The sequence below is a fragment of the Balaenoptera physalus genome (genome assembly GCF_965194825.1).
Source record: "Balaenoptera physalus genome assembly, chromosome: 3".
NCBI classification, from domain to species: domain Eukaryota; kingdom Metazoa; phylum Chordata; class Mammalia; order Artiodactyla; family Balaenopteridae; genus Balaenoptera; species Balaenoptera physalus.
Window position 1 is genome coordinate 59133357 of NC_138890.1, and position 25508 is coordinate 59158864.

At 53.7% G+C, this 25508-nt stretch overlaps 1 protein-coding gene across 5 annotated transcripts; it reads left to right on the forward strand.

Annotated features, from left to right (window-relative positions):
- Window positions 1–1599: 1599 nt before the first annotated feature.
- Window positions 1600–25394, forward strand: ARAP3 (ArfGAP with RhoGAP domain, ankyrin repeat and PH domain 3). 5 transcript variants are annotated; one of them, XM_082455299.1, is made up of 33 exons: window positions 1600–1694; window positions 3346–3889; window positions 4001–4062; window positions 4167–4278; window positions 7373–7573; window positions 7719–7788; window positions 8059–8179; window positions 8268–8452; window positions 8532–8638; window positions 8894–9093; window positions 9192–9277; window positions 9438–9620; window positions 9764–9899; window positions 10537–10653; window positions 11095–11242; window positions 11350–11452; window positions 13308–13527; window positions 14226–14289; window positions 14536–14699; window positions 17107–17319; window positions 17590–17695; window positions 18781–18928; window positions 19363–19431; window positions 20112–20186; window positions 20285–20399; window positions 21990–22118; window positions 22198–22331; window positions 22916–22998; window positions 23095–23130; window positions 23266–23329; window positions 23430–23567; window positions 23770–23808; window positions 24353–25394. In XM_082455299.1, the coding sequence occupies exons 2-33, from the start codon at window positions 3363–3365 to the stop codon at window positions 24836–24838; spliced, it is 4641 nt and encodes a 1546-aa protein (XP_082311425.1). In that variant the 5' UTR covers window positions 1600–1694; window positions 3346–3362; the 3' UTR covers window positions 24839–25394. The 5 variants fall into 5 exon arrangements, with proteins under 5 accessions (XP_082311425.1, XP_082311424.1, XP_082311426.1 ...); XM_082455298.1 differs by having other exon boundaries at window positions 11095–11241; window positions 11331–11452; XM_082455300.1 differs by lacking the exon at window positions 23770–23808 and having other exon boundaries at window positions 11095–11241; window positions 11331–11452.
- The last annotated feature ends 114 nt before the right edge of the window (window positions 25395–25508 follow it).

A 25508-nucleotide genomic window follows, 5' to 3' on the forward strand; every position in this document is an offset into this window, starting at 1 on the left:
ATATCCTAGACCACTTATGCAGAAGAAGGAAAGTTCCGCAAGCCCATGGGGGAATTCTCGAGTCAATGTCAGCTGTGAGAGGAGTCCCCTGTCTCCCAGGGCTAGGTCTGCCTTAGGGTCTCTGCTGAGCTTGGTCATTGGCTGGGAGCGGCCCAGTGGGAAGCTGGCCTTAGAGTAGGAGCTGATGGATTTCGGAGAGAAGCAGCTGAGGCCCTTGGTCAATTTGCACTCCTTATAGTTGGAGGTCTATGAGGAGCATTCTCCTGCCCCGCACCGCCCCCCGCCCCCCCCACCACAGTTAACCCTCCAGAACAAAGACATCCAGAAAACTGTCTCCTTATCTGTAAAATGGAGGTGATAAAATTCCCTATCTTAAGGGTTGCCGTGAGAATGAATCAAACTTTGCAAAGCAATGTTTGCATAGGGCCTGGGACATAGTCGGCTTTCAATAACTGGTAGCCATTATTATGGCCATTTTAAGTATTAATTATTATTATTCTCTTTCTCAGCTAGAAGGGCTCCAGGAGGCTGAAAATGGCAGTCCCCTTCCAAGCTGGGGCAGCTGGGAGAGGCGGGGACCACTTCCCCACATTCCCTTCACCTTCCCCTCAGGCAGGGGTCTTCCCCTAGCTACTGACGGTTCTTGTGTCTGCTGACTCACAGCCAACTTCCTCTCATACAAACAGGAAAGCACAGCCCGGCCAGCGGGCGCCCCTACCCCGCCCCCCAACGCCACACACAGCTAAAGGCCAGCCCCATTCGGAGGGGGAAGCGCCTCAGGCTCTGGGGGACAGGCTCTAAGGTTAAGGCTCCAGGCAAGATCCCGAGAGGGGAGAGGAGCCGTTTCTCCTCAGGGACCCCTCTCCCGCCCCCCCTCACCACACACACACACACAAAAACTGCAGTGGGAGGGTCGGGAGAAGGGGCTTCGCCCCAGGATGCAAAGGCTGCTCGCCGGGTCACCGTGCTTACAGGGCACCAGCCTTAGCTTCAAAAAGGCAGCCCCGAAACCTGACCTTCATCTCTGGGAAGAAACCTAGACCAGGCCCTTGGAGAGGGAGAAGCAGTCGGGGACTCCTCCGCTGGGCCTCTGCCTCTTTCCCCCAGGTCATAAGGCTGGGCTCCTGAAGGTTCGCCAGCTTGGAAGGCTGTGGATATCCGTGACTTGTGGATATCACCTTCTGTTCCCCCATTAACTGGGTACCAGAGTCCAGCCACCCTGCGGGGCGTGGGAGAGATGCCCTGGGGACTTAAGGCCCTATCCTTTTCCCTCCCCTTTCGGCCGGACGGGGAGGGAACAGCAGAGGGCATGCAAAGCTGTCCCCCGCAGCACTCTCCTTCTCTCTCTGGTTCTACCCCTGTCCCCATCTCCGTGTGGTCTCTGCCTTTTTGTCCTGCTCTCTAAGGCTGTCTCGGACTCCAACCCTGTTCCGGTCCACCCCTTTCTTGGCCCCTAAAGGGGCTGAGCTAGCCAGGCTGCGAGATAAGCGCAGCGGTTGGGTAAGGAGCCCGAACCTTTTGGAGGCCGCCGCTTGCACAAGGAGTGGCCGGCGCCCCGCCGAGGGAACCGACGAGCGGGGCGGGGCTGGGCCCCGTCGGGGGAGGGCTGAGGGGAGGCGGGGCCGGCGCGGCAGGACCCGGAGCCTCCGGCAGCGCGTCGGGCACCTGGGAGCCGACTGCAGCCGCTTAGTAAGGTGAGGACCCCCGCGCTCCCGGGCCCCTGCCTCCCAGACTCCTCCCCATCACCTCCTCGAGAGCGTTCGTGGGATCCCCGGCCCGCTCCGCGCCGGGGGCCCTCCCCTCTCCCCCACCCCGCCGCGACCGCCCCTCCCTCCGGTTGCCGGCCTCTGCCCCCTCCCTCCTTTCCCCCTCCCTCGTCGTAGCCGGAGCTGCTCCGCTCGGCCTGGCCCGCCCCCCCGCACTCCTGCTCCGCGCACCTCCTAGTTCCCAGTCCCATGCCCTCGAGTCGGGCCTGAGTCACCGGGAAACTGGACTCTGAGTCAGGGCGGGAGGCGCAGCACCCCGGCCCTAGCTTGGGGAGGGGGCTCGGCCACAGAGAGGCAGAGAGAGGCCAGAGCTGATGCTGGGGCGAGAGGGAGTCCTGGCCGGGACCCCGCAGGAGAGAAACTGGGAGAGAGCCGTCAGGGCAGAGGCAGAGACAGAAACCTAAAGCCAGTTTCATGTGGCCAGAGACACAGATGAAACTGAAGATCTAGTTAAAATTGGAGACGGAGGCAGGGAGAAGCTTAATGACAGAGAGCAAAACAAGGAGAGGGACCAAGATGGATTTAGAGGTAGAGATGGAGATGGAGATGGAGTGGGGTAGGGACAGGGACAGGGTAGAGATAAAACTCAGGGAGACAGAATCCAAGGTAGGTCTAGGTAATAGAGCAGGGTCAGGGTCAGGCTGGTGGAATGGGACAGAGCCTCAGAGACCTGAGTCCAAAGGCATGGGCAGGGCAAAGGAAGGCTCAGAGAAGGAAGACTTGGAGAAAGCCGAGGTAGGGGGATGTCATTTCACATTGTGAGTTCCTGCAGGGTGGGTGCCCCTGTTTGCACACACGTATGTGAGGAGATGCTTCAGAGTGAAGACCCTGGTGTACCCCTGGTCCCTCATCTCTCTGACTCAGTTCTCTGCCCCATCCTCACTCCCCAAGTGGCCTCTGCTCAGATGTTGGTACTGCTTAGAGCTCTCTGGGCAGCCTGACCAAGGGAGGCAGGATGTGGGGGCAGCCAGAGCCAGAGGGACAGGAAGGAAGTCTGAGCAGAGACAATAGGTGGAAGGGGAGGGGGAACTGGGAATGTCCAGGATTAGGATGGCCCGAGCCTGTACCTCAGCTCTGGAAACCAGTGGGAGTGGGATCTGCATCTCCCCTCTCCTCTTGTGCCACAGCTGCCCTATCCCCACTCTATGCCACAGCAGGATTAGGGCACATCATGGGCCCTTCCTCCCCACCATCCCCCTTCACCCTGCAGGGGCAGGGTTCCGGCCTCTTGTCCCAGACTTACTTAGTTGAACGTGCAGTAATGCAGAGGCAGAGCTTTGACCCAGACACAGGGTGGGCAGGAGCTAAGGGACCAACACTGCCATCGATAAGCCAACTTGCTGTGAGCCCTGGGCAAGCCTCTTCCCCTCCCTGGGCCTCAGTTTCCTCATCTGCAAATGAAGGGGTTCACCTGCAATGAGAAAGCATGTTCTCGGATGGCTCTGCCCCCGGATTACAGGCCTCTGGTCATTCTTTGGAGGAAGACTGGAGTCTGGTACCCCTGTCCAGGCCTCAGACTTTGGGACAGGGAGGGGGAATCTCAGCCTGAGCCCTCCCTTCACCCTGCCCCTCCCCCCAGCAATGGCCTGAGCCCCCATGGCTGCCCCTCAGGACCTGGACATCGCTGTGTGGCTGGCCACGGTGCACCTGGAGCAGTATGCAGACGTGTTCCGGCGGCATGGCCTGGCTACAGCGGGTGCAGCCCGGGGCCTGGGCCACGAGGAACTGAGAAAATTGGGCATCAACGCCACAGGGCATCGGAAACGCATTCTGCGCCTGCTGCAGGCAGGCACGGCAGAGGGCTCCCTGGATCCCCAACTGGAAAGTGCCATGGAGCCATCGCCCAGCCCAGCCCCCCAAGCACAGCCCCCAAAGCCTGTGCCTAAGCCCAGGACGGTATTTGGTGGGCTCAGTGGCTCCACCACCACACAGAGGCCTGGGTTGAGTCCAGCTCTCTGGAGACCAGAAGCATCCAAGAGCCCAGAGCCCAGCCCGAGGTCCCCTCCTGTCCCTCAGAGGTCCTCCTCTGAGCAGCCTTCAGCCTTGAATACTGTGGAGATGATGCCCAATGCCATCTACTTCGGCTTGGACTTAAGAGGCGGGGCACAGACAGCTCAGGACATGTGAGTGGAGTTGGCTCCCTGGGGATCCCATGCTGGGAGCAGGGAGGAACAGGGCATGAGGGCTTGTCCTTCCTTCTCTTTCCTTTAATGACACTAGACCTTTCCCCTAAGGGCCCCAGACAGCTCCCAGACAACTGCCCCCACTCCTGCCCTCAGGCCTGCAACGGGCACAGGTAGGTGGGTTATCATGGGTTGGGGGAAGAGGGGCAGTGCCCTTCAGGACCTCAGACACTCTCACCTGACCTCTTCACTGTCTCCCCCATTTTCCTCCTGCCAGTGCACATCATGGACCCTGGTTGCCTGTACTATGGTGTCCAGCCTGTGGGGGTTCCAGGGGTCCCCGACAGAAGAGAAGGCAGAGTTATCTGTCAGGAAAGGGCTGAACACAGGTGAGTGGTCCATAGCATGATGATGGCAGGAAGAGGGGCAGCTTGAGGAGCGGTTGAGCTGGTGGTGGCCGTGTTTCCCGTTATTTGTCAAATGTGCATTGAGTGTCCACTGTGTGCCAGCCGGGTTCTTGAGCTACAGGATGAATATGACAGACCCAGTCCTCCATTAGGGAGCTTGTGACTCAGTGGGGACAGACAGGAAATAAAACAGGTAGACAAAGAAATGGATATATGATTTAAAATAGGGAGAAGTGCCTTTCATTCCTTCATTTAACTATCTTTATTGAGCACCTACTGAATGCCGGATATCGTTGTAGATACTTGGGATAGATCAGAAATCCCTGCCCTTGTGGGGAGATAGTTAATTAACAACAGATATAATAAATGAGCTACACCATACGTTAAAAGGTGATAAGTGCCATGGAAAAAATCGAACCGGGTTAAGAGGGCTGGGATGGAGTGAGGTGGGGAGTGGACTGCAGTTTTTCAGTAAGAGTTGCCATTATTAAGAGGATGACATTCGAGCCAAACCTTGAAGGAGGTGACGGAGTTAGCCCTCTTCTAGGAGAAGAGTATTGCAGGTGGGAAGAGTGGCCAGAATAGAGGCTTTAAGGAGGCCAGTTGCCCAGGGGGATCCAGGAGCGATGACAGGGTCGGCCGGGCTGGGGCAGAGTGGGGCAGGGTGGGAAGAGTTGGGGGAGACGCTGCCGTCAGAGAGGTAAAAGGAGCCAGATGGGTAGGACCTTGTAGGGACTTGCTTTTACTCTAAATGAAATGGGAAGGCAGCCATCGGCAGGGCTTTGACTTACATTTTAAGAATCCCTCTGGTTGCTGTGTTGGGAATGGTCTGTAGGGGGCAAAAGCAGAAGCAGAGAGACTAGTTAGGAGGGTCTTGCAGTGATCTAGGTGAGACATCTCAGGCTAGCGTTATGGGAGTGGAGATGGTGAGAAGTGGTTGGTTTGGGTTGTATTTTGAAGGCGAACCGTCCTGGTAAATTGAGGTGTGAGAGAAAAGAGCAGTCGGGAATGACTTCAGGGGTTTCTGTCTGAGCCTGCACTGTCCATTGTGGTGGCTGGTAACCCAGCGTGGCTGCTGAACGCATGAAACGTGGCTAGTCTGGTGTGAGCTGTGCTGTAACTATGAAGCAACCACATTTCAAAGATTTAGTTCCACAGCACTGTTCTGAGCAACTGAAAGTCCCTGGAGTTGCCATGGTCTGAGATGGGGAAGACTGGGCATAAAGCAGAGGTAGGTGGGGGGCAGATTAGGAGTTCAGTTTTAGATGTGTTGAATTTTAAGTGTGTACCATACACCCAAGAAGAGGTGGCAAATAGGCCATTGGATATACAAGTCTGGAGTTCGGGGAAGAGGTCCGAGCTGCAGATCCAGATTTGTGAGTTGTCAGCATTTAGATGGGTATATGTAGCTGTGAGTGAGTGTTGATAGAGCAGAGAACCAAGCACACTCCAGTATCAAGAGGTTTGGGAGAAAAAGAACAATCAGCAAAACAGGCTGAATAAAATGGTTAGTGAAGCAGAGGGAAAATCAGGAGAAGTTGATGCCACAGGAGCTAAGTGAAGAAAATGTACAAGGAGGAGGGAGAGGTCAGCTATGTCAAATGCTGCTGAGAGGTTGGGTAAGTTGAGGACTGAGAATTGACCTCTGGAACTGGCAACATGGAGGTCGCTCGGGACCTTGACAAGTGCTGAGGGTGAAAGCTTGATCAGAGTGGGCTCAAGAGAGAACGGAAGGAGAGGAGTTGGAAATGTGAAGACAACATTTTTGAGGAGTTTTTCTGCAAAGAAGAGCAGAGAGTTGGAGTGGTTACTGAGAGTAGAAGTGGAGTCAAGAAGGGGGTTTTTATATCATAGAATGCTACGTATGTTCATAGGTGAATAGGGATGACCTGGTAGAGAGGGAAAACTAGCTGATGTAGGGGAGAGAAAAGGGAGAAAGTCTGGAGCGATGTCCTTGTGTAGGTGAGGGGACTAGGATCAAGTGCCCAGAGGACGGACCGGCTTTAGACAGGGTTATTTATTACAGTACTGGGAGGAAGGCAGTGTGTGTGTGGAATCGGGCAGATGAGGCGCTGGGAGTCTGCGGGGGTTCTCGTCTGATTGTGTCAGTTTCTCAGTGAAGTAGGAGACAAATGGGGTAGAGTAGAGGTTCTCAACCTCAGCTGCACTACATCCTGGGGAACTTTTTAAACAACAGATGCCTGGGCCTCATTCCCAGAGACTCAAATTTAAGTGTCTGGTGTGGGGCTCACATACAGGTATTTTTAAGTTTCCCAAGTGATTCTGTGCAGCTGAGGTAAGGAACCACTGGAAAGTGATAGAGAATAATAGAGGACTTTCTGAGAAGGAACACCTGAAGGATGAGAAGAAGCAGCCCAGGGAAGCGTGCTCTAGGCAGAGGGGACACCATGTGCAAAGGCTCCGAACTGGGGAAGAGAATGTGGCTGGACTGTAGTAAGCAAGGTGAGGGCGATACAGGGTGAGGTCAGGGGAGTTGCCACGGGTCTCACTGTACAAAGTGTTGCAGCCCCTGGTAAGGAATTTCAATTTATCCTAAGTGCAAATGGGAAGTCATTGTAGAGGTTCATGCTGGTGAGTGAAATGCTCTCATCTGCATCCTTAAAAGAGCACTCTGGCGTCAGTGGGAGAACGGATGTTTGGTGGGAGGGTGCGAGTGGAAGCAGGTGACCAGTTAGGCGATTCCCTCCACCTCGGTGAGAACTGATGGGAGCTTGGTGCCGGGAGAGAAAGGCAAGAACTTTCTGGAGAAAGAACCAGTCAGGCTTATTGATGAGATATGGGCAACTGTGGCAGAAAGCCATCTACTCAGCCCTTCCCCAAATTTTCCGCTAAGTAATCCTAATGGCAGAGGCGAAGGGCTGAAATTTTTCAAATGCAAAGTCCAGGTGTGCTCGGGGAAGAAGCTCCATGCTAGTGTTTTGGGTTCTCAACCTCCCTGTTCCCTTGTTTGAAAAGCAGATCCAGTACCTGCCAGGCATTCCACTAGGCGCTGAGGGTGGGGCTGTCCAGGGAACTGGGTCTAATGTGTGTCCCTCTCTGTCTTGGCCCCCACAAGGCTCAGCAGGCAGGATCTGGAGGCACGAGAGGACGCTGGCTATGCCAGCCTTGAGCTGCCGGGGGATTCCACCCTCTCACTGCCCGCCCTGGACACGGAGACCAACGATGACCTCATTTCACCCTATGCCAGCTTCTCCTCCACGGCAGACCGCCCCACGCCCCTGCTCAGTGGCTGGCTAGACAAGCTCTCCCCTCAGGGGTGGGGCTGCTGGGAAGGGAAGGGGAGGGGGGCGCGGGAGGCTGCGTGGTGGTGGTGGAGGTCAGGTCCCAAGTGCTCCCAGCTCCTCGGACGCCCCGGGATGCAGCTTCCACCACTTACTGATCTCGGCCCCTGCCTTCCCCAGAAACTACGTCTTCCAGAGGCGCTTTGTGCAGTTCAATGGGAGGAGTCTGATGTACTTTGGTAGTGATAAGGTAAGTCTGGGAGATGCTACATGGGGCCTGGGGAAAGGGAGAGGGAGAGGGAGGGCTGAGGGAGGCCCAGGATTGGAAGACCAATCCCCCCCTGGTGGGGAGGCAGGCACCGCATGACTGATGTCAGCATCTAAAGGAGCTAGGTTAGCAGCTGTACCCCACTGCTTGCGGAATGAGTGCTGATCTCATTAAAAGTTGGCACTGGCCCCCCCGGGGTCAGCACACATGGCTGAGTTCCTGTCCCCATGGGCCAATGGTCTGTCCCTCCAGGACCCCTTCCCCAAGGGTGTGATCCCTCTGACAGCCATCGAGATGACCCGCAGCAGCAAGGACAACAAGTTCCAGGTCATCACCGGCCAGAGGGTGTTCGTGTTCCGCACAGAGAGCGAGGGTGAGGGCCAGGGCCTCCCGGGCCAGGGCAGGGCTGGGAGGCCAGGTGAGCACACAGCCGGCTGACCCGCTTCCCCGTCCCCCGCCAGCTCAGCGGGACACGTGGTGCTCCACGGTGCAATCCTGCTTGAAGGAGCAGCGCCTCCTGGGCCACCCCCGGCCCCCGCAGCCACCCCGACCCCTTCGCACGGGCATGCTGGAGCTGCGTGGGCACAAGGCCAAGGTGTTTGCTGCGCTGAGCCCCGGAGAGCTGGCCCTGTACAAGAGTGAGCAGGTGAGGAGGGCCGGGCTGGGGCCGAGGGGCCTCACCTAGCCCATTCTGGCCTCACTGTGCCTGCCCCCGACCCTGCCAGGCCTTCTCTCTGGGCATCGGGATCTGCTTCATTGAACTGCAAGGCTGCAGTGTCCGGGAGACCAAGAGTCGCAGCTTTGACCTGCTCACACCGCATCGCTGCTTCAGGTGGGGCCCAGACTGGCAGGAGGCAAGGCTCGGGGAGAGACATTGATGGAGGCACAGGGGTGCAGAGGACCTGGGGCCTCCTCAGTAGGATTCAGTGGGCGTGCACTGACAGGAGGCCAGTGAACAGGGTCAAGGATGTCAGGAGGGTCTGGGCTGGCCCACTTGTGGCTGGTGGTGGCCCACATGTGGCCAGGGGGATGGAACAGGTCGGGGCGGGGGGTGTCCATGCCCACGGACTGGCTGTCCACCCCTCAGCTTCACAGCCGAGTCTGGGGGGGCTCGGCAGAGCTGGGCGGCCGCTCTGCAGGAAGCAGTAACCGAGACCCTGTCTGACTACGAGGTGGCTGAGAAGATCTGGTCCAATCGGGCAAACCGGCACTGTGCGGACTGTGAGGCCTCCCGCCCGGACTGGGCCGCGGTCAACCTGGGGGTGGTCATCTGCAAGCAGTGCGCAGGTGAGGGCTGGAGCCTGTAGCTGAAATGGGGAGAAGGAGGGAGTTGGGGGCAGGAGGGCTCAGGGTGCCCCTGCCACATGCCCTTCACACCCTAACAGGTCAGCACCGGGCCCTGGGTTCTGGGATCTCCAAGGTGCAGAGCCTGAAGCTGGACACAAGTGTCTGGAGTAATGAGATAGTGCAGGTGAGGAGTCTGAAGAGGAAGAAAGTGTGTGTGGGGGGCCGGGGGTGGGGATGGGAGGAGAGCATGCAGAAAAGGCCTTGGGTACTGCTTGGGGCAGGATTGGAATGTCTGGGGACTCTTGAGTTCCTGTCACTTGCCTCTGCCCCTTGTCATCCTACAGTTGTTCATTGTCCTGGGAAATGATCGTGCCAACCGCTTCTGGGCAGGGGCACTACCCCCAGGGGAAGGGCTGCATCCAGATACCACCCCTGGCCCTCGGGGAGAGTTCATCTCCCGGAAGTACCGGCTAGGTCTCTTCCGGAAACCCCACCCTCAGTATCCAGATCATAACCAGCTTCTCCAGGTAGGAGGGAGGGCCGGGGCTGTTGGGGAGGGGGGAAAGCGGTCTCTGAGTTGAATGCCTAAACTTGCAGTGTGGGCTGTTTTAGGTGACAGAAGGACTGAGCCCAGGGCTCTTAGGTTGCGTCTTGGGGTTTCTCCCTGCAGGCACTATGTGCAGCTGTGGCAGGACCCAACCTGCTAAAGAACATGACCCAGCTGCTCTGTGTCGAGGCTTTTGAGGGAGAGGAGCCCTGGTCCCCCCCAGCCCTCGATGGCAGCTTCCCTGGTCTCCTGCCCGCAGGTAATCCCCACAAATGCCTCCTCTCTCTCCCTGCAAGAACTCTCAGCCCCGACCTGAGCCGTGGTTCTTCTGGGGGGGCGGGGGGAGGGGGAGGGGCAATTACCTCTCACCCAGCCCATCACAGTGGTCCAGCCTGGGCAGTTTCCCAACCCTCCAGGTCCTCCAGGTCCTATTTCTTGATGTTATGAAATGACCACCATCTGGAGTGGATCTGGAGGTTTGAGGTGTTAGTGCTGGCCTACCCCTGATGGGATCAACCAGTAGGCCGTGTCCCACCTCCCCAGGGGTAGTCTGATCATAGATATGGTCATGTTATAGAGGCTGGTCTCCAGTAGTCATGCCAAAGGGGCCAAGACACTTACAGGATGGCCCATGCTCTGAGGCCTCCACCCAGAGCTGACTTGTTGTTGACTGGCTGGTGGGGACAGATAGTGGGCAAGGACTGGCTTAGAAGCCTCGTCACTCCCTGCCACCCTCTTTTCTAATCTAGGTGGTGAGACGTCCCCACTGGGCTCTACTTGGCCATGCTGCCAGTGGAGTTGGGTCCCACTGTCTTGCTTGATTCAATCCCTTCCCAAGGAGGTCAGGCCCTCCCATTACACTGGCTTGACCTGACCACTTCTCCTTCCCCTTGCAGACCCCTCCCCTGGCGTGTATAATGAGGTGGTGGTGCCTGCCACTTACAGCAGCTTCCTGTACTGTGGTCCCATTAGCAACAAAGCTGGACCGCCACCCCCTCGCAGGGGCCGAGATGGTGAGAAGGGAGCCAAGGGATGCGAGGAGGTGGGCAGAAACCAGGATGGGCACGGGTGTTCCATAGAGGGACAGGGAGGAGAGGATGGGGATGGGACATGCCTTGGAGTGGGCTGGGTGCCGGGAGTCAGAGAGGGACCATGGCAGGTGGCAGCATTGGGTGACGGTTGAGAGGCTGTGCTTTGAAGTCAGACTGTGGGAGTCAAATCCCAACTCTGCTACTTTCTACCCATGTGACTTGGGCAAGCTACTCAAATTCTGAGCCTCAGTTCCTCCTTCTGCAAAACAGGAGTGAATATAAAACCCACCTCACAGAGCCGTGAAGATTACGTGAGATCATACACAGGCAGAGGGCTTGGCATAGAATAAATATCTGGTAAATGGGAATTCTGACAGTGGGGACAGAGGTCAGCTACCTGCTGACCATCAGTTTCCTTCTTAGCTCCCCCACGACTGTGGTGCGTGCTGGGTGCGGCTCTGGAAATGTTTGTGTCAGAAAGCAGCCCTGAACCCCTCAACCTCATCCAGCCCCAGGATGTCGTATGTCTGGGTGTGAACCCCCCACCCACTGACCCAAGTGACCTCGACAGGTAACACCTGCCATGTTCCCTGAACTCCCCTTTTTCCTTCCTGAGCCTGAGCCTGCCAGCCCCCTCCCTCACCCCCATTCTCCTCCTGGACCTCATCTTCTCTCCAGGTTCCCCTTTTCCTTTGAGCTCATCCTCACTGGGGGGAGGATCCAGCATTTTGGCACAGATGGAGCTGACAGTCTGGAGGCCTGGACCAGCGCCGTGGGCAAGGTGAGATAGCCGAGACCCCCTCCCTGACAGCTCATGGTTTCCCTGTCCCCACCTGCCCCCATCCTGTCCTCTCTTATTCCTAAAGCCACTCCTACCCCTTCCACTAACAGCTAAGGTTGACTGAGCACTTATTCTGTACCAGGCCCTGTGTTAAACGCTGCCCACTCAATGTCTCAGTTAAATTTCACAACAACCCTCAGAGGTAAGGATTATTAATACTTCACACCTAAAGAACTCAGAGGTTATGAAGTCACGTGGTCAAGGTCACAGAGCTAGGAGGCAGCAGAGCACAGGACGAAAATCAGGCCTCTGTCTCCTAAGCTCATGGGCCAAACCTCACTGTGCTGGGCCTCTTCCCACAGAGAGGCTGCCTCTGACTCCCACTCCCTTCCCCCAACACTCAGATCTCCAAGTCTACAGGCAAAGCTGCCTTCATCTGTTCCACCTTCTCCATTCCCAGGCAAGCCACTCTCTCTCCACCCTGCACCCCCTCTGTGGCATTAAAAGTTCATGCGCGATAGTCAGATATCCTGGGATTTGAGTGCTCCAGCTCTCACGTGTGAGCTCTTCCATATGAGTAGAGTGGTGTAAAAGACCCCACCCCCTAGTGTTGAGGATTAAGTGACACACGAGGCCTACACCGCCCGGCACGCAGCAAGCCCTCCACCTGTGGGTGTTGAAGTAGTAATGGCAATGGTGATGACAATCGCTCCCATCCTTAAACAGCTTTTCCCCCAGCCCTGCTCCACCTTCAACTCATCATCCTGGCGCCCTCCTGACAACTCCTTAGAAAGTTGTGCGCTCTGGCAGCCTGCAGTTCCTCCTTAACCCCTTGTGGCCGCCCCGCTCTGCCATACTCTTCTGAGCTGCTACCCTGCAGGTGGCTGGTGACTTGCCCTTGGTAAAGTCCAAGGGCCTCCTTCTGGCCTCACCAGGTAGTCTCTGCATCTCACACTCCTCTGTGGGAAATGCTCCCCTGCTTTGGCTTCTGACCCCACTCTCCTGGTTTGCCTGTAACTCCTCACACCAAGAAGTTATCTCCATATCCTCTAAGGGCTCTGTCATGGCCCTCCCAGCCAGGTCCAAGTCTCTTCTTATTATCTACTTTCCAAAAATCTAGCCCATCCTTTAAGGCAGTGCTACCCTAAGTGTGGTCTGTTAACCCATCCTGGCCCAGGGACTCTGTTATGGCCCATGACAGCTTAAGTACAGGGCTTGAGTCAGCATTTAGAGTCTTTCATAGCAATTTGACAGAGTGATCTTATGTGTGCAATCTAATTTTAAAAATTGGGGGCTTATTTTGTATGTCTTTCTCTTCTCATTTCATTTTTCTAGTAATTCGTTTTGTTGCTTTTTAATGACAGTGTTAGTTAGTGACAGATTGGAAAATTTTTTTAAAACTCCCTGTTCCTTCACTGCAAATAGCTTGAGAAGCACTGCTTTGAGATTCACCTCGAATAGTCCTTTCTCCATGAAGCCTCTGCCCGGCCCCAAGGGGGTGGGACTTCCCGGGGCCTCGTGACTCTTCGGTTACAGCATGTAGCTACCCATTCTGTCTTCCCCTACATTCCAATTAAGGGCATAAGCCTGCCTGCCACACAGGGGTCTTCTCTGGGTTGGCTGGAGCAAATCAAATTGAATTGCATTTCTTTCTTGTTTTTCTCCATCCATCTCCTGTCTCCTTCACCGGTCTTTCCTTCACTCTCTCCCCATCCCTTTCATTCCTCTGTTTCCTTGGCTTTCTCTCCATGTCTTTCTCTGCCTTTCCCTATCCCTCTCACTCTTACTTCTCTCCCCTACCCCTTGTCTCTTTCCCCATTTTCCTCTCTCCCCTTGTCCTCCTCCCGCCTCACAGTGGTTCTCCCCACTGAGCTGTCACCAGCTGCTGGGCCCTGGGCTGCTGCGGCTGGGCCGCCTGTGGCTGCGGTCCCCTTCCCATACTGCCCTGGCCCCTGGCCTCTGGCTGTCTGGGTTCGGACTTCTTCGTGGAGATCACCTCTTCCTGTGCCCAGCATCGGGCCCTGGCCCCCCAGCCCCCGAGGACATGGTTCATCTGCGCCGGCTACAGGAGATCAGTGAGCAGGGCTGGGGGCAGGGATGAAGGGTGGCTATGGGGGGTTAGGGTGGGTAGTGGACCTTCATCTATTTGGGGGTCCCTATGGGAGATAGCAGGAATAGTGGATTCAGGCACAAGTTCTGGTGTCAAATTGCCCAGATTTAGACCCCCACCTCCATCACTTCCTGGCTGTGTGACCTTGGACAAGTTACTTAACCTCTCTGTGCTTTAGTTGCCTCATCTTCACAACAGGCACAATATTAGGGTTGTAATGAGTTTCAAATAAGGCAATGCATGTAGAACACTTATCACAGAGCCTGGCAGGAGGCATCTTGTAGGTGTTCAATAAATGTTATTTGTTATAAATGTTATTGCTATTATCATTATTTGGAGTTGCTTGCTTGTTGGGAACTGGGAGAAGGGACTGGGAATTCTCATTTCCTCCTAAAAGAGGAACAGTGTAGGATAGTGTTTTGAGGTTTTGGAGACAAACTTGAATTCTATTTTATAGCAGGTAATCTGAGGCAAGTTACTTAACCTCTCTGAGCTTATGTGTCACCTGTAAAATGGGGATAACAATATGTAACTCACAGGATTTATTGCAGTATTGTTTGTAAGGCTCCTAGCATGGAACCTACATACCTTAAATACTTAATAAATGTTAGTCACTATGATGAAGATGATGATGATGATAATGTCCAATAATTCTCCTCCCAGGTGTGGTCTCAGCCACTGACACCCCAGACAAGAAAGAGCATTTGGTTCTGGTGGAGACAGGAAGGTAAGTCTTGCCGCTACCCTTGACTCTGGGCCCCCCTTTCTAGAGCACAGCTCACACCCTCCACCCTGGCCTGCTGGACCACTGCCCACTTCCTCAAAGTCACTTCCCTAGTTCAGGGGCCCTGTCTGGGTTGGGTGTTGTTGCCCCCTGCTGGTGTCTCTGGGAGGTCTGGTCCTTGTGCTCCTCGGCCTCTTAGTCTGAGGACTCCTCTGGAACTGGCTCTGACTCAGGTCTCTTGGGTCTCAGGACACTGTATCTGCAGGCAGAGGGCCGGCTAGACTTCTCAGCATGGAATGCGGCCATTGCCGGGGCAGCCGGCGGGGGAGGCACAGGGCTGCAGGAGCAGCAGATGAGCCGGGGTGACATCCCCATCATTGTGGATGCCTGCATCAGTTTTGTCACTCAGCATGGTGAGTGGGTACTGGCTGACACTGAGTGGGGGATGGGGAACATGGGCACAGCGGGGGGGGCGGGTGTTTGCCCTGTGTGTGTGTGATTTGCCTTCAAAAGCTTTGCCTCCAGAGACTGCAGCCTGACAGCAACGACTGTATGACCCTTGGCAAGCTGCTTTGCTTTTGTGAGCCTCAGTTCCCTCATCTTTAAAATGGGGCTACTAACAGTCTCATCTTCCAAGGTAGTTGTGATAGTGAGATAACACATGTAAAGCATTTAGCGCAGGACCTGGCAGGTAGTGGAGTGTTCCAAGGCAGCTGTTACTGGGGCGTGGGCATGGAACGAGGGTGGCACCGAGTTGTGACTGGAGATGCAGAGCCATGGAGAACAAAGAGGGGGCAGCTACAAGGCAGGAGCCACACTGTGCAGCAAAATCCTTGGGGCTCTGAGCAGAGTTATTCTGTGTGGGAGGTTTTCCAGCCATAAAGGATCAGCTATGCAAGGGGTTCCCAGAATTCTTTGTGAGTTTTTGGCCTCCGTTTTATTTTCTTTCCCAAATAAGGACTAAGTTGAATCTTTTTTCCCCGCAAACCCTCTTTAGAAGGCTGGGCTCTTGAGAAGGAAAATTCACAGAAAACTAAGGAGCACAGTCAAGGGGAAAAAGGCATATCCATGCACCGACAAGTAGTTGTGCTTACTACACGGACAATGGATAGTCAGTGGCTAAACACATTCTCCACGCCTTGGCAGTAGCCTCGTGCACTGACTTCCCCCGCTCACTAGACCCCTATCCCCTTCCCAGCCTCCCTCGTGTTCATAAGAGGATTGAAGTCAGAGGCCCAGTGAAAAAGCCCTGGGGAAAGTGTGGGCGTTCTTCCCTGCTCCTCCACAGTTCCTGCGCTGCCACTCTTCGTCCAACAAATGTTTATTGAGCTGCTCCCCTGTGCCAGACACGGGGGATATGGCAGTGAACGAACGAGGAAGGTTCTATGAAGCTTAGAGACTGGTGGGAGAGATGGGTAATAATTAAGAAAACAAATACAGTCAGTTCTCGTGATTCACGGTAGTTATATTCTATAAAGTCACTGAAAATACTGGATCAATGAATGCTGAACCGTTGCCCCAGTGGAAATACAGGGTTAGGTTCCTGGGAAGCTCTGGTCATATTTTCATTAATTGATCAATATGTAACTTTGTTTTATGTGTGTTTCTGTTTAAAGACACTTTTTTTTTAAGCTTCCATCTTTTTTTTTCCTCTTTTTTTTAAAATTGAAGTATAGTTAATTCATAATGTTGAATGTGTTAGTTTCAAGTATATGGCAAAGTGATTCAGTTATATATATACATATATATATTTATATATATATGTATATATATATTCTTTTCCATTGTAGTTATTATAAGATATTGAGTATAGTTCCAAGCTTTCATCTTTAAAAAAAATTTTTTTATTGAAGTATAATATTAGATAAATTACAAGGGTACAATATAGTGATTCACAATTTTTGAAGTTTGTAGTCCATTTATAGTTATTCTAAAATATTTGCTGTCTTCCCTGTGTTGTACAATATATTCTTATAGCTTATTTTATACCAAATAGTTTGTACCTCTTAGTCCCCTACCCCTATACTGCCCCTCCCCCATTCCTTCTCTTCACCGGTAACCACTAGTTTGTTCTCTGTATCTGTGAGTCTGCTTTAAAGACACTTTATTTAATATAAATTGTTGATTCATTAATTTTGACCTCACAGCCAGCAATACTCAGCAACTCATGCCTGAACAAAGTTTATCTGACACATGTATTTTCTCAACAAGGCACATCACAGCCTTCTTGTGCTTACGAACACTAGACAGCACTTCAGCACTACACTTGGGGGCTAGTTTAAACAGTGAAATCCCCCGCAAAAAAGAAGCACAAGATGCAAAAAATGTGACTTTAACTATACCACGAAATGACACTTGTTTACCATATGAGGCCTTCGCTAGAAACATGTCCATCAGGCAACTCAAAATTTTCTCCACTTGGGCATGTTCACAAGTGACTGCAAAGTGCCACAAGTACTGATTTGGGGGTTCCAAATAAACTTTAGCAAGTAGATGAATTCATGAGTATAGAACCTGTGAATAACGAGGCCTGAGTGTAATGTGATTTCAGAGAGTGCTATTTAAAGATCAAAGTGGTGAGGGGAGAGAGAAAGAGAGAGAGTGAAGGGGGCTGCTGTGTGATGGTGTGCTTAGGCAAGGACCTTCTGACCATGAGGGCTGGAGCAGGGACCTGAGAAGCAAGACCACAGAGGCCGATTTCTTCCTCTCTGACCCTCCTACCTCCAGTGTCCACATACCATGAGGCGTGACGGACAGGGTGCTGGGTGGGTGGTGGCGGGTCTTCGGGCAGCGGTGAGCTGAGATGGCGGCTGTTCTCAGGGCTCCGGCTGGAGGGCGTATACCGGAAAGGGGGTGCCCGCGCCCGCAGCCTGCGGCTCCTGGCTGAGTTTCGGCGGGATGCCCGGTCAGTGAAGCTCCGACCAGGGGAGCACTTTGTGGAGGATGTCACCGACACGCTCAAACGCTTCTTTCGAGAGCTTGATGACCCTGTGACCTCTGCTCGGTTGCTGCCTCGCTGGAGGGAGGCTGCCGGTAGGTGCTCCCAAGATCCCTAAGAACTCCTCACTGACAACCAAGACCCAACCAGGAACTCCACCCACCCCACCAGAATCCCTGAGCCTCCCTTGTGGGATTGGGCGGCCCCCTTCCCCCATACTCCCCCACTGGAAGATCACCCAGGGACTCAGCTCAAGGCAAGGTGGGAAGGGGGAAGAAACACATCCATCCTGGGTTTGTTTCTCTAAAAGTCCCTCTACTCTTCCTTCCCTGACCCTCTCCAACCCTTCCCCATCCCATCCCCAGAGCTGCCCCAGAAGAACCAGCGCCTGGAGAAATACAAAGAAGTGATTGGCTGCCTGCCACGGGTCAACCGCCGCACGCTGGCCACCCTCATTGGGCATCTCTATCGGTCAGTACAGCGAGACCCCCTGCAGGCTTCCTCCCTGACCCTTCATCACCTCTGTCCAACCCCCGGCTTACATTCACATATTCATCCCCCAGATAATTGTTAAGTGAAGGTGTCACAACATAAAGGTTCACAGCGTGGACTTTGGAGTCAGACAGACCTAGGCCTTAATCCGGCTCCACTATTCTAGCACATGACTTTATTTTTTTATTTATTTTGGCCACACTGCGCGGCCTGCGGGATTTTAGTTCCCCAACCAGGGACTGAACCCGGGCCCTTGGCGGTGAAAGCTCAGAGTCCTAACCACTGGACCGCCAGGGAATTCCCTAGCGTGTGGCTTTAGAGAAGTTATTTGCTGTCTCTGAGCCTCGGTTTCCTCATTTGTAACAGGAAGATGGTATAAGGAATAGTATCCACCTCATAGGTTATACGAGATTTAAATGAGATGATTCTTGTAAACTTCTTACTACAGCACCTGGCATGTATGTAGTAAGCATTCAGAAATGGTGAGCAATCAGTATTATTTTGTTTTATTTATTATTCTATGCCAGGCAAAGATTAGATGTTGAAGACACAAAGAAGAATAAGATGCACATCTACCTTTACCAGTCTATTGGAGAGACAGAATTTTAAATGATTCCAGGGTGAGCCTCAGCTCTGTTGTACTGATTACACTGTATCACAGGGACTGGACAACTATGGCCTATGGGCCAGATCCAGCCCATTACTTGTTTTTGTAAATAAAGTTTTGTACATAAAATATAAAGTCATGCCCATTCATTTATATATTTTCAATGGTTCCTTTCACCCTACACAGCAGACTGTATAGCCTGAAAGCCTAAAATATTTACTCTCTGTCCCCTTACATAAAAAGTTTGCTGACCCCTATTTATAAGTCTGTCTCTCCCATAGACCGGGAGCTCTTAGAGCCAGGATTTTGTCTAACTCACTGCCGTATCCCAAGTGCTTAGCTCAGGGCCTGGCATACAGTAGAGACTCAATAACCGTTTGCTGAATGAAGGGAGGGGTCGATGAACGAGTGAGCGGAAGCTCACTGCATTCCTCATGACCCTCAAACCCCTCCGCAGGGTGCAAAAGTGTGCCGCTCTAAACCAGATGTGCACGCGGAACCTGGCCCTGCTATTTGCACCCAGCGTGTTCCAGACGGATGGGCGGGGGGAGCACGAGGTGCGGGTGCTGCAGGAACTCATCGACGGCTACATCTCTGTGTTTGATGTAAGCTTTCCCAACCCCTGACCTACAGTCCCTCTTCCTGGACTCTGGATCCTGCTTACCCTAACAAAGGCCCAGCCTAGCCCTCTGAAGGCCTTCCGCATCAGGAACCACCTCCCAGAGCCCTTGGCCCCAATCTCCTGTAACCATGCTCCTAACATCCTTGCCCCATTGGTTCTTAGCTCTTCTGGCCTCTAACCCTCTCCTACAGGTGCTCTGGTCTTGCACATCTCTCCCTGCTTCCCTCCTTTCCCAGCAGCCCCCCCCCCCCAATGCACACACACACACACACACACACACACACACACACACACACACACACACACACACACACACACACACACACACACACACACACACACACACACACACACACACACACACACACACACACACACACACACACACACACACACACCCTTTTGGCTCTTCCACAGATCGACCCTGACCAGGTAGCTCAGATTGACTTGGAGGTCAGTCTTATCACCACTTGGAAGGATGTGCAGGTAACTTGTCCTGACCCTAGATTCCCGAGTGGGCCAGGAGGGGACATCAGGATAGGAAGGTGACCTGCTTCTGGACACTGGCCCTCAGCTCTTTGGGACACAGGAAACCCAAGGAGAGGAGTGCTTTGGGGAGGGGGTTTGGTTTAGGATTTTCTCCATTTATTCCACCATGAGGACTCTTTACAAAAGGGTGGCAGGAGCACTTCAGTTTCATGTGTAAGAGATCCAAGGAAGGGTTAGCTAAGTTGGATAAAGAGGTGAGAATAATAACAAATACAGTAGCAAACAGCTGAGGACTAATTATATTCCAAGCACCTGTAATCTCACTTTAGCATCACCCAACTCCAGGAGGTAGGTAGTCCCATTTTTTCAAAGAAACTGAGGTTTGGAGGGTCACTTATTCAAGGTTGTACTGTAGCAAATGGTAGAGTTGGAACCCAGACAGTCTGACTCCAAACCTGTCTTCCCAAGCACAACTGCACTGCCTTGGGAAGCTCTGTACACAGTTCCGCCATGCCTGGAGTTTTTTCTCTTTGAAGGACTTGAGCGATGTTTGGAATGAGGGTTGGGAGGAGGCGTCTGTGGGGTGGGGAAGCACTCATGAGGCAACCTGAGGAGTCCTCTGACCTTGATTCTTTGCACCGTCTGGGTCCTCCTGATTTCTTTACCCCTCCCCTCAGCTGTCCCAGGCTGGAGACCTCATCATGGAGGTTTTTATAGAGCAGCAGCTCCCAGACAACTGTGTCACCCTGAAGGTCAGTCCTGAGGGGACAGGAGGGGAGATGAGAGGATGGTGGGGGGCAGGGGCAATGGCCTGACCGGCACGGGTCCTCTGCTCTTGCCCTGACTCCAGGTGTCCCCGACACTGACTGCCGAGGAGCTGACTAACCAGGTACTGGAGATTCGGGGGACGGCAGCCGGGATGGACTTGTGGGTGACGTTTGAGATTCGAGAGCGTGGGGAGCTTGGTGAGTATGACCGTGCGTGTTGCGCGTGCACGTGTGGTGCAGGGTGAAAGTCACCAAGACTTCTGTGTTACCAGATATGCAGTTGTCCACTTGCTCTTTCTCAGTCCTCTCTGCTCTCTTGGCTTTCGTGGACCCCACAAAACCTTGGTTTCCCTTCCACCTCAAAGGAGGCTTCTCTTTCTCCTTTGCCCAGACTCCAAATGCTGGAGGCACCCAGGGCTCAGTCCTCAACCCTCTTCCTTTCTCTATCTACATTTTTACCTTGGATGAGCTCATCCATTCCCATGGCTCTAAATGCCATTAATAAGCTGGCCCACAAATGTTTATGTGTGACTGAGACCTCTCCTCTGAGCTCCGGACTCACATATCCAGCTGGCTACTTGACACATCCACTTGTACATCTTATAGCATCTCACATTTAAAACGTCTAAGACCAGGACTTCCCTGGCAGTCCAGTGGTTAAGACTCCACGCCTCCACTGGAGGGGCTGTGGGTTCGATCCCTGGTTGGGGAACTGAGATCCCACAAGCCGCATGGCACAGCCAAAATAAAAAAAGTCTAAGACCAAACTCAATTCCCAGTCCCCTCCCCTAACAAAACACCCAAGCCATTTCCTACTTTCCCTAACTCAGTCAGTGCACCAGCATTCACCCAGTTATCAAGGCCAGACACTTGGGAGTCCTCTGGGACTCCTTCCTTTCCTTCATCTTCATACACACTGGCCAACTAGACCTCTTGAGTCTTTTCGAATCTATCACCTCTCCATCTCCATCGTTACCACTAACCTAGTTGAAGTCACCATGATCTTTCTGCTGCCCAGCATTAACCACTAAAATGTACAGCCCGGGAAAGGGCATAGCTGGCCAGTGTTCCCTTCTCGCCCCCCAAAAATCCATTTTCCGCGCAGCAGTCAATGAGCATTTCAAGCATAAATCATCATGCTATTCGCATGGTTAAACCCTTCCAATGGCTTCCCATTGAACTTAAAATTCAAACCCCTTATTATAGCCCACAAGACCCTGAATGTTTGGCCCTCGCTTATTTCTCAGACTTCCTCTCACATAACGTGTTCTCTTTGATTGAGCCACACTGACTGTTTACTTCCTCAAGCACATCTTTCCTAACTCAGGCCCTTTGGTGTTGCATTTTGTCACACCTGAAGTCTTCTTCCCCAGATCTCAGCATGGCTTGTTCTTCCCAATCCTTAGGGCCTCTGAGTCTCATCTTCAAACGCCTCCTCTGAAAGGCTTTGCCTGGTCACCCTATCTCAGTAGCTGCCCTGTTACTCTCTCTCAGCTTCTTATTGCTTCTTTCAGAATAATGGTTTGTCTTTAGTTACCTCATTTGCTTATCTGTTATTCTCTGCTCCCTCGCCAGGCTGTGGGCTTTGTGGAGGCAGGCCATGTGTTTCTTGCTCCCCACTGTATCCCCAGGGCAGCCCAGAACCTGGCACAGTCAGTGCTAAATAATGTCTGTGGCTGGATGGTGGAATGGACGAATGAATGAATGAGTGACTGGTGGGTGAGGAGGTGGGGGCTCCAGGCTGTGGATCGATATCTGGTTGATACCTACCCTCATCTTGCCCCTTAGAGCGGCCACTGCACCCCAAGGAAAGGGTCCTAGAGCAGGCCCTACAATGGTGCCAGCTCCCAGAGCCCTGCTCGGCCTCCCTGCTCTTGAGAAAAGTCTCCCTGGCCCATGCCGGCTGCCTCTTCACAGGTGAGCCTCCTGCTTCAGCCCAGCACCTCCCAGGCCTCTTCCAGGGACCCTCCACCTAGCCCTGCCCATCTGTGCCCAGGTATCCGGCGTGAGAGCCCACGGGTCGGCCTGTTGCGGTGTCGGGAAGAACCGCCCCGCTTGCTGGGAAACCGCTTCCAGGAGAGATTCTTTCTGCTGCGTGGCCGCTGCCTGCTGCTGCTCAAGGAGAAGAAGGTGGGCCCTGGGCGAGCAGGGAGGGATGCTGGGTGGCCGTGTGGGAGGATCCCTGACTGCACTGACCCTGTCACTCCACAGCCCATGTTCTCATCAATCTCATTGCTTCCCTGGCCCTTTGACTTCTGTGAGCCTTTGACCTCACACAACCCCAGTGCTTCCATGACTTCTTTTTTTTTTTTTTTTTTTTTTAAAATAAGTACCTGACTTTTAATTAATTATTTATTTATTTATTTATTTTTGGCTGTGTTGGGTCTTCGTTTCTGTGCGAGGGCTTTCTCTAGTTGCGGCGAGCGGGGGCCACTCTTCATCGCGGTGCGCGGGCCTCTCACTGTCGCGGCCTCTCTTGTTGCAGAGCACAGGCTCCAGACGTGCAGGCTCAGTAGTTGTGGCTCACGGGCCCATTTGCTCCGCGGCATGTGGGATCTTCCCAGACCAGGGCTCGAACCCGGGTCCCCTGCATTGGCAGGCAGACTCTCAACCACTGTGCCACCAGGGAAGCCCCTTCCATGACTTCTTGACCTCCTTAACCACGATCCTTCTCTCTCACCTCTCAACCTCACTGACTGCCTTCATGTTGTCAGAGCTCTAAACCAGAACGGGAGTGGCCTTTGGAAGGTGCCAAGGTCTACCTGGGAATCCGCAAGAAGTTCAAGCCTCCCACCCTGTGAGTTTTTTTCCCCAGTCCACACTTCTAGAGCCTTCCTGCTGCCACCCTTCTGGCCTTTCCGATCACCCATCACTGTTCTCCTTTGCCTCTCAGGTGGGGCTTCACACTGATCCTGGAGAAGATGCACCTGTGAGTACCTCCCAGCCTGGCTTCTCCTGTGGCCCCGTCAGGCTCCCTGTCCTCTACCTCCTCGCTTTTTGTATCTTCCATCCCTCTAGTTGTGACCCCTTCCCCTCCTGCTGATTCCCCTCTGATCACCCCCAGCTACCTGTCCTGCACAGACGAGGATGAGATGTGGGACTGGGCCACCAGCATCCTCAAAGCCCAGGTGAGGGGAAGGAGAGAGCTGAGGGGTAGGTCTGTGGGCTCAGCACTAACCCTCAGCACCTCCCATGCCCACCAGTACCATCCCCTCACCCTCTCTCCAGCACGATGACCAGCAGCCAGTGGTCTTACGACGCCGTTCCTCCTCTGACCTCGCCCGTCAGAAGTTTGGCACCATGCCTTTGCTGCCCATCCGTGGGGATGACAGTGGGGCCACCCTCCTCTCTGCCAATCAGACCCTGGTGAGGTCCCCCTAGCCTGCCCCAACCACTCTGGGTCCCTGCTCACGCCCTTGCCACACTGCAGGAAGGAGTGGCGTGCCTGCCAACCTGGTGCCCCCTCTGCCTTCTCTGTGCCCCAGTCTCTACCCCTGCCTCCTGTTGCCAGGTCTCACTGTGTCTCTGTGTCTCTCTCTCCCTGCCTCCCCACCCCACCTGTGCCCAGCGGCGACTTCACAACCGGAGGACCCTGTCCATGTTCTTTGTGAGTACTGTGCCTGCTCCCGCTGTGTGCCTGTCAACCCTGTGTTCCTCTGTGCTGCCTGAGCCGGTGTGCTCTCTGTATTTGTCCTGATGCAGACCATCACTGAGTGTGTGTGTGTGTGTGTGTGTGTGTGTGTGTGAGAGAGAGTGTATTGGGACCAAAAGGAATGAGGAAAACAAGGGATGGTAGGATGTGGTGAGGAAAGGGGGAAGTGGTCACAGGATCTGAGAAATAGAAGGGAAGTGCTTAAGTGAATGCATTTCGGAGTCAGACAGACCTGGGTTCAAGCCCCAGCACCACCTTTTACTTAACTGTGTGATCTTGGGCAACTTATTTAACCCCTCTGTGTCTCAAGTGTCTGGCCCCTATTTTACCTCAGCTCACTCACCTGCAGTGTAACCATCATACAGGGTTGTTTTTGACATCATACATGCAAAGTATTTTGCAGCATCTGGTAAAGAGGAAGAGCTCAATAAATGTTAGCGATGAATAATCTGGTAACTCTAACTCTGTGCCTGCCTCTGGTTACCCCATTCCCATCCAGCCGATGAAGTCATCGCAGGGGTCTGTGGAGGAGCAAGAGGAACTGGAGGAGCCTGTGTACGAGGAGCCGGTGTATGAGGAAGTGGGGGCCTTCCCCGAGCTGACCGAAGACACCTCCACCTCCTTCTCCATCACGCCGGAGCGGACAGCCAAGCCAGAGACCCCACTGGCCAGCCAGAGGTCCTTTGATCAATCTCCTCTGTCCAAAGCAGGCCCCCTGGGCTGGGAGGAGAGACCACCTGAGCCCCCTCCGGGGCCCCCTTCAAAGAGCAGCCCCCAGTCACATGGGTCCCTGGAGGAGCAGCTGCTCCAGGAGCTCAGCAGCCTCATCCTGAGGAAAGGAGAGACCACCGTAGGCCTGGGCAGCCCCTCTCAGCCCTCCAGCCCCCAGCCCCCGAGCCCCAGTGGCCTTCCAACACAGACACCTGGCTTCCCCACCCAAGCTCCCTGCACTTCCAGTTCACCCCCCAGCCAGCCCCTCACATGACCCTGGGACCAGCAGTCTGAGGGGTAGGTAACCAAAGACCCAAGCTCTCCCCATGGCAGACACTGCTGGAAGCATCCTTTGCCCTGGTTGATAAGACTCTAGAATCCAGTATGGTGCTGTGGAAGGAGCACGGGGCCGAGAGCTCCCAAGGCTGCATCCTGCTCAGAGAGAGGCAGGTCATGGTGCCTCTCTGGGCCTCCGCTGACTTACCTGTACCATGAAGTAACTGAAATAAGGAGAATGGTGAATCTCAAACTGTTTCTCAGAGCTGTAAGCCCCACATAGTTTCCCTCGAGAAGGGCAACTTCTGCTTTATGTATTTGATATGTAGGGGTTCTGTGAGAGATTTTGGGTTTGAAAAGAATGGTTTTATGCATTAACAAAAAAACGATTTGGAAGGCACAGATTTGAATGATCTCCAAGTTTATCCTACCCCACCTTCAACATTCAGAGACTACAGTGAAGCCCCAGAGTGGGGAGGTTGATTAGGGCTGGGAACTGGGGCAAAGAGGAGCCAAAAAGGATAGGTCACTGTTAATAAACCTTGGAACAAAAAGACTGCCATTTTTTACTTCATTCATTCATTCATTCAATTATTCAACAGATATATATTGAACACCTAATTGGTGCCAGCTATTGAGGATATAGTGTGAACGAAAGAGATGGGGGT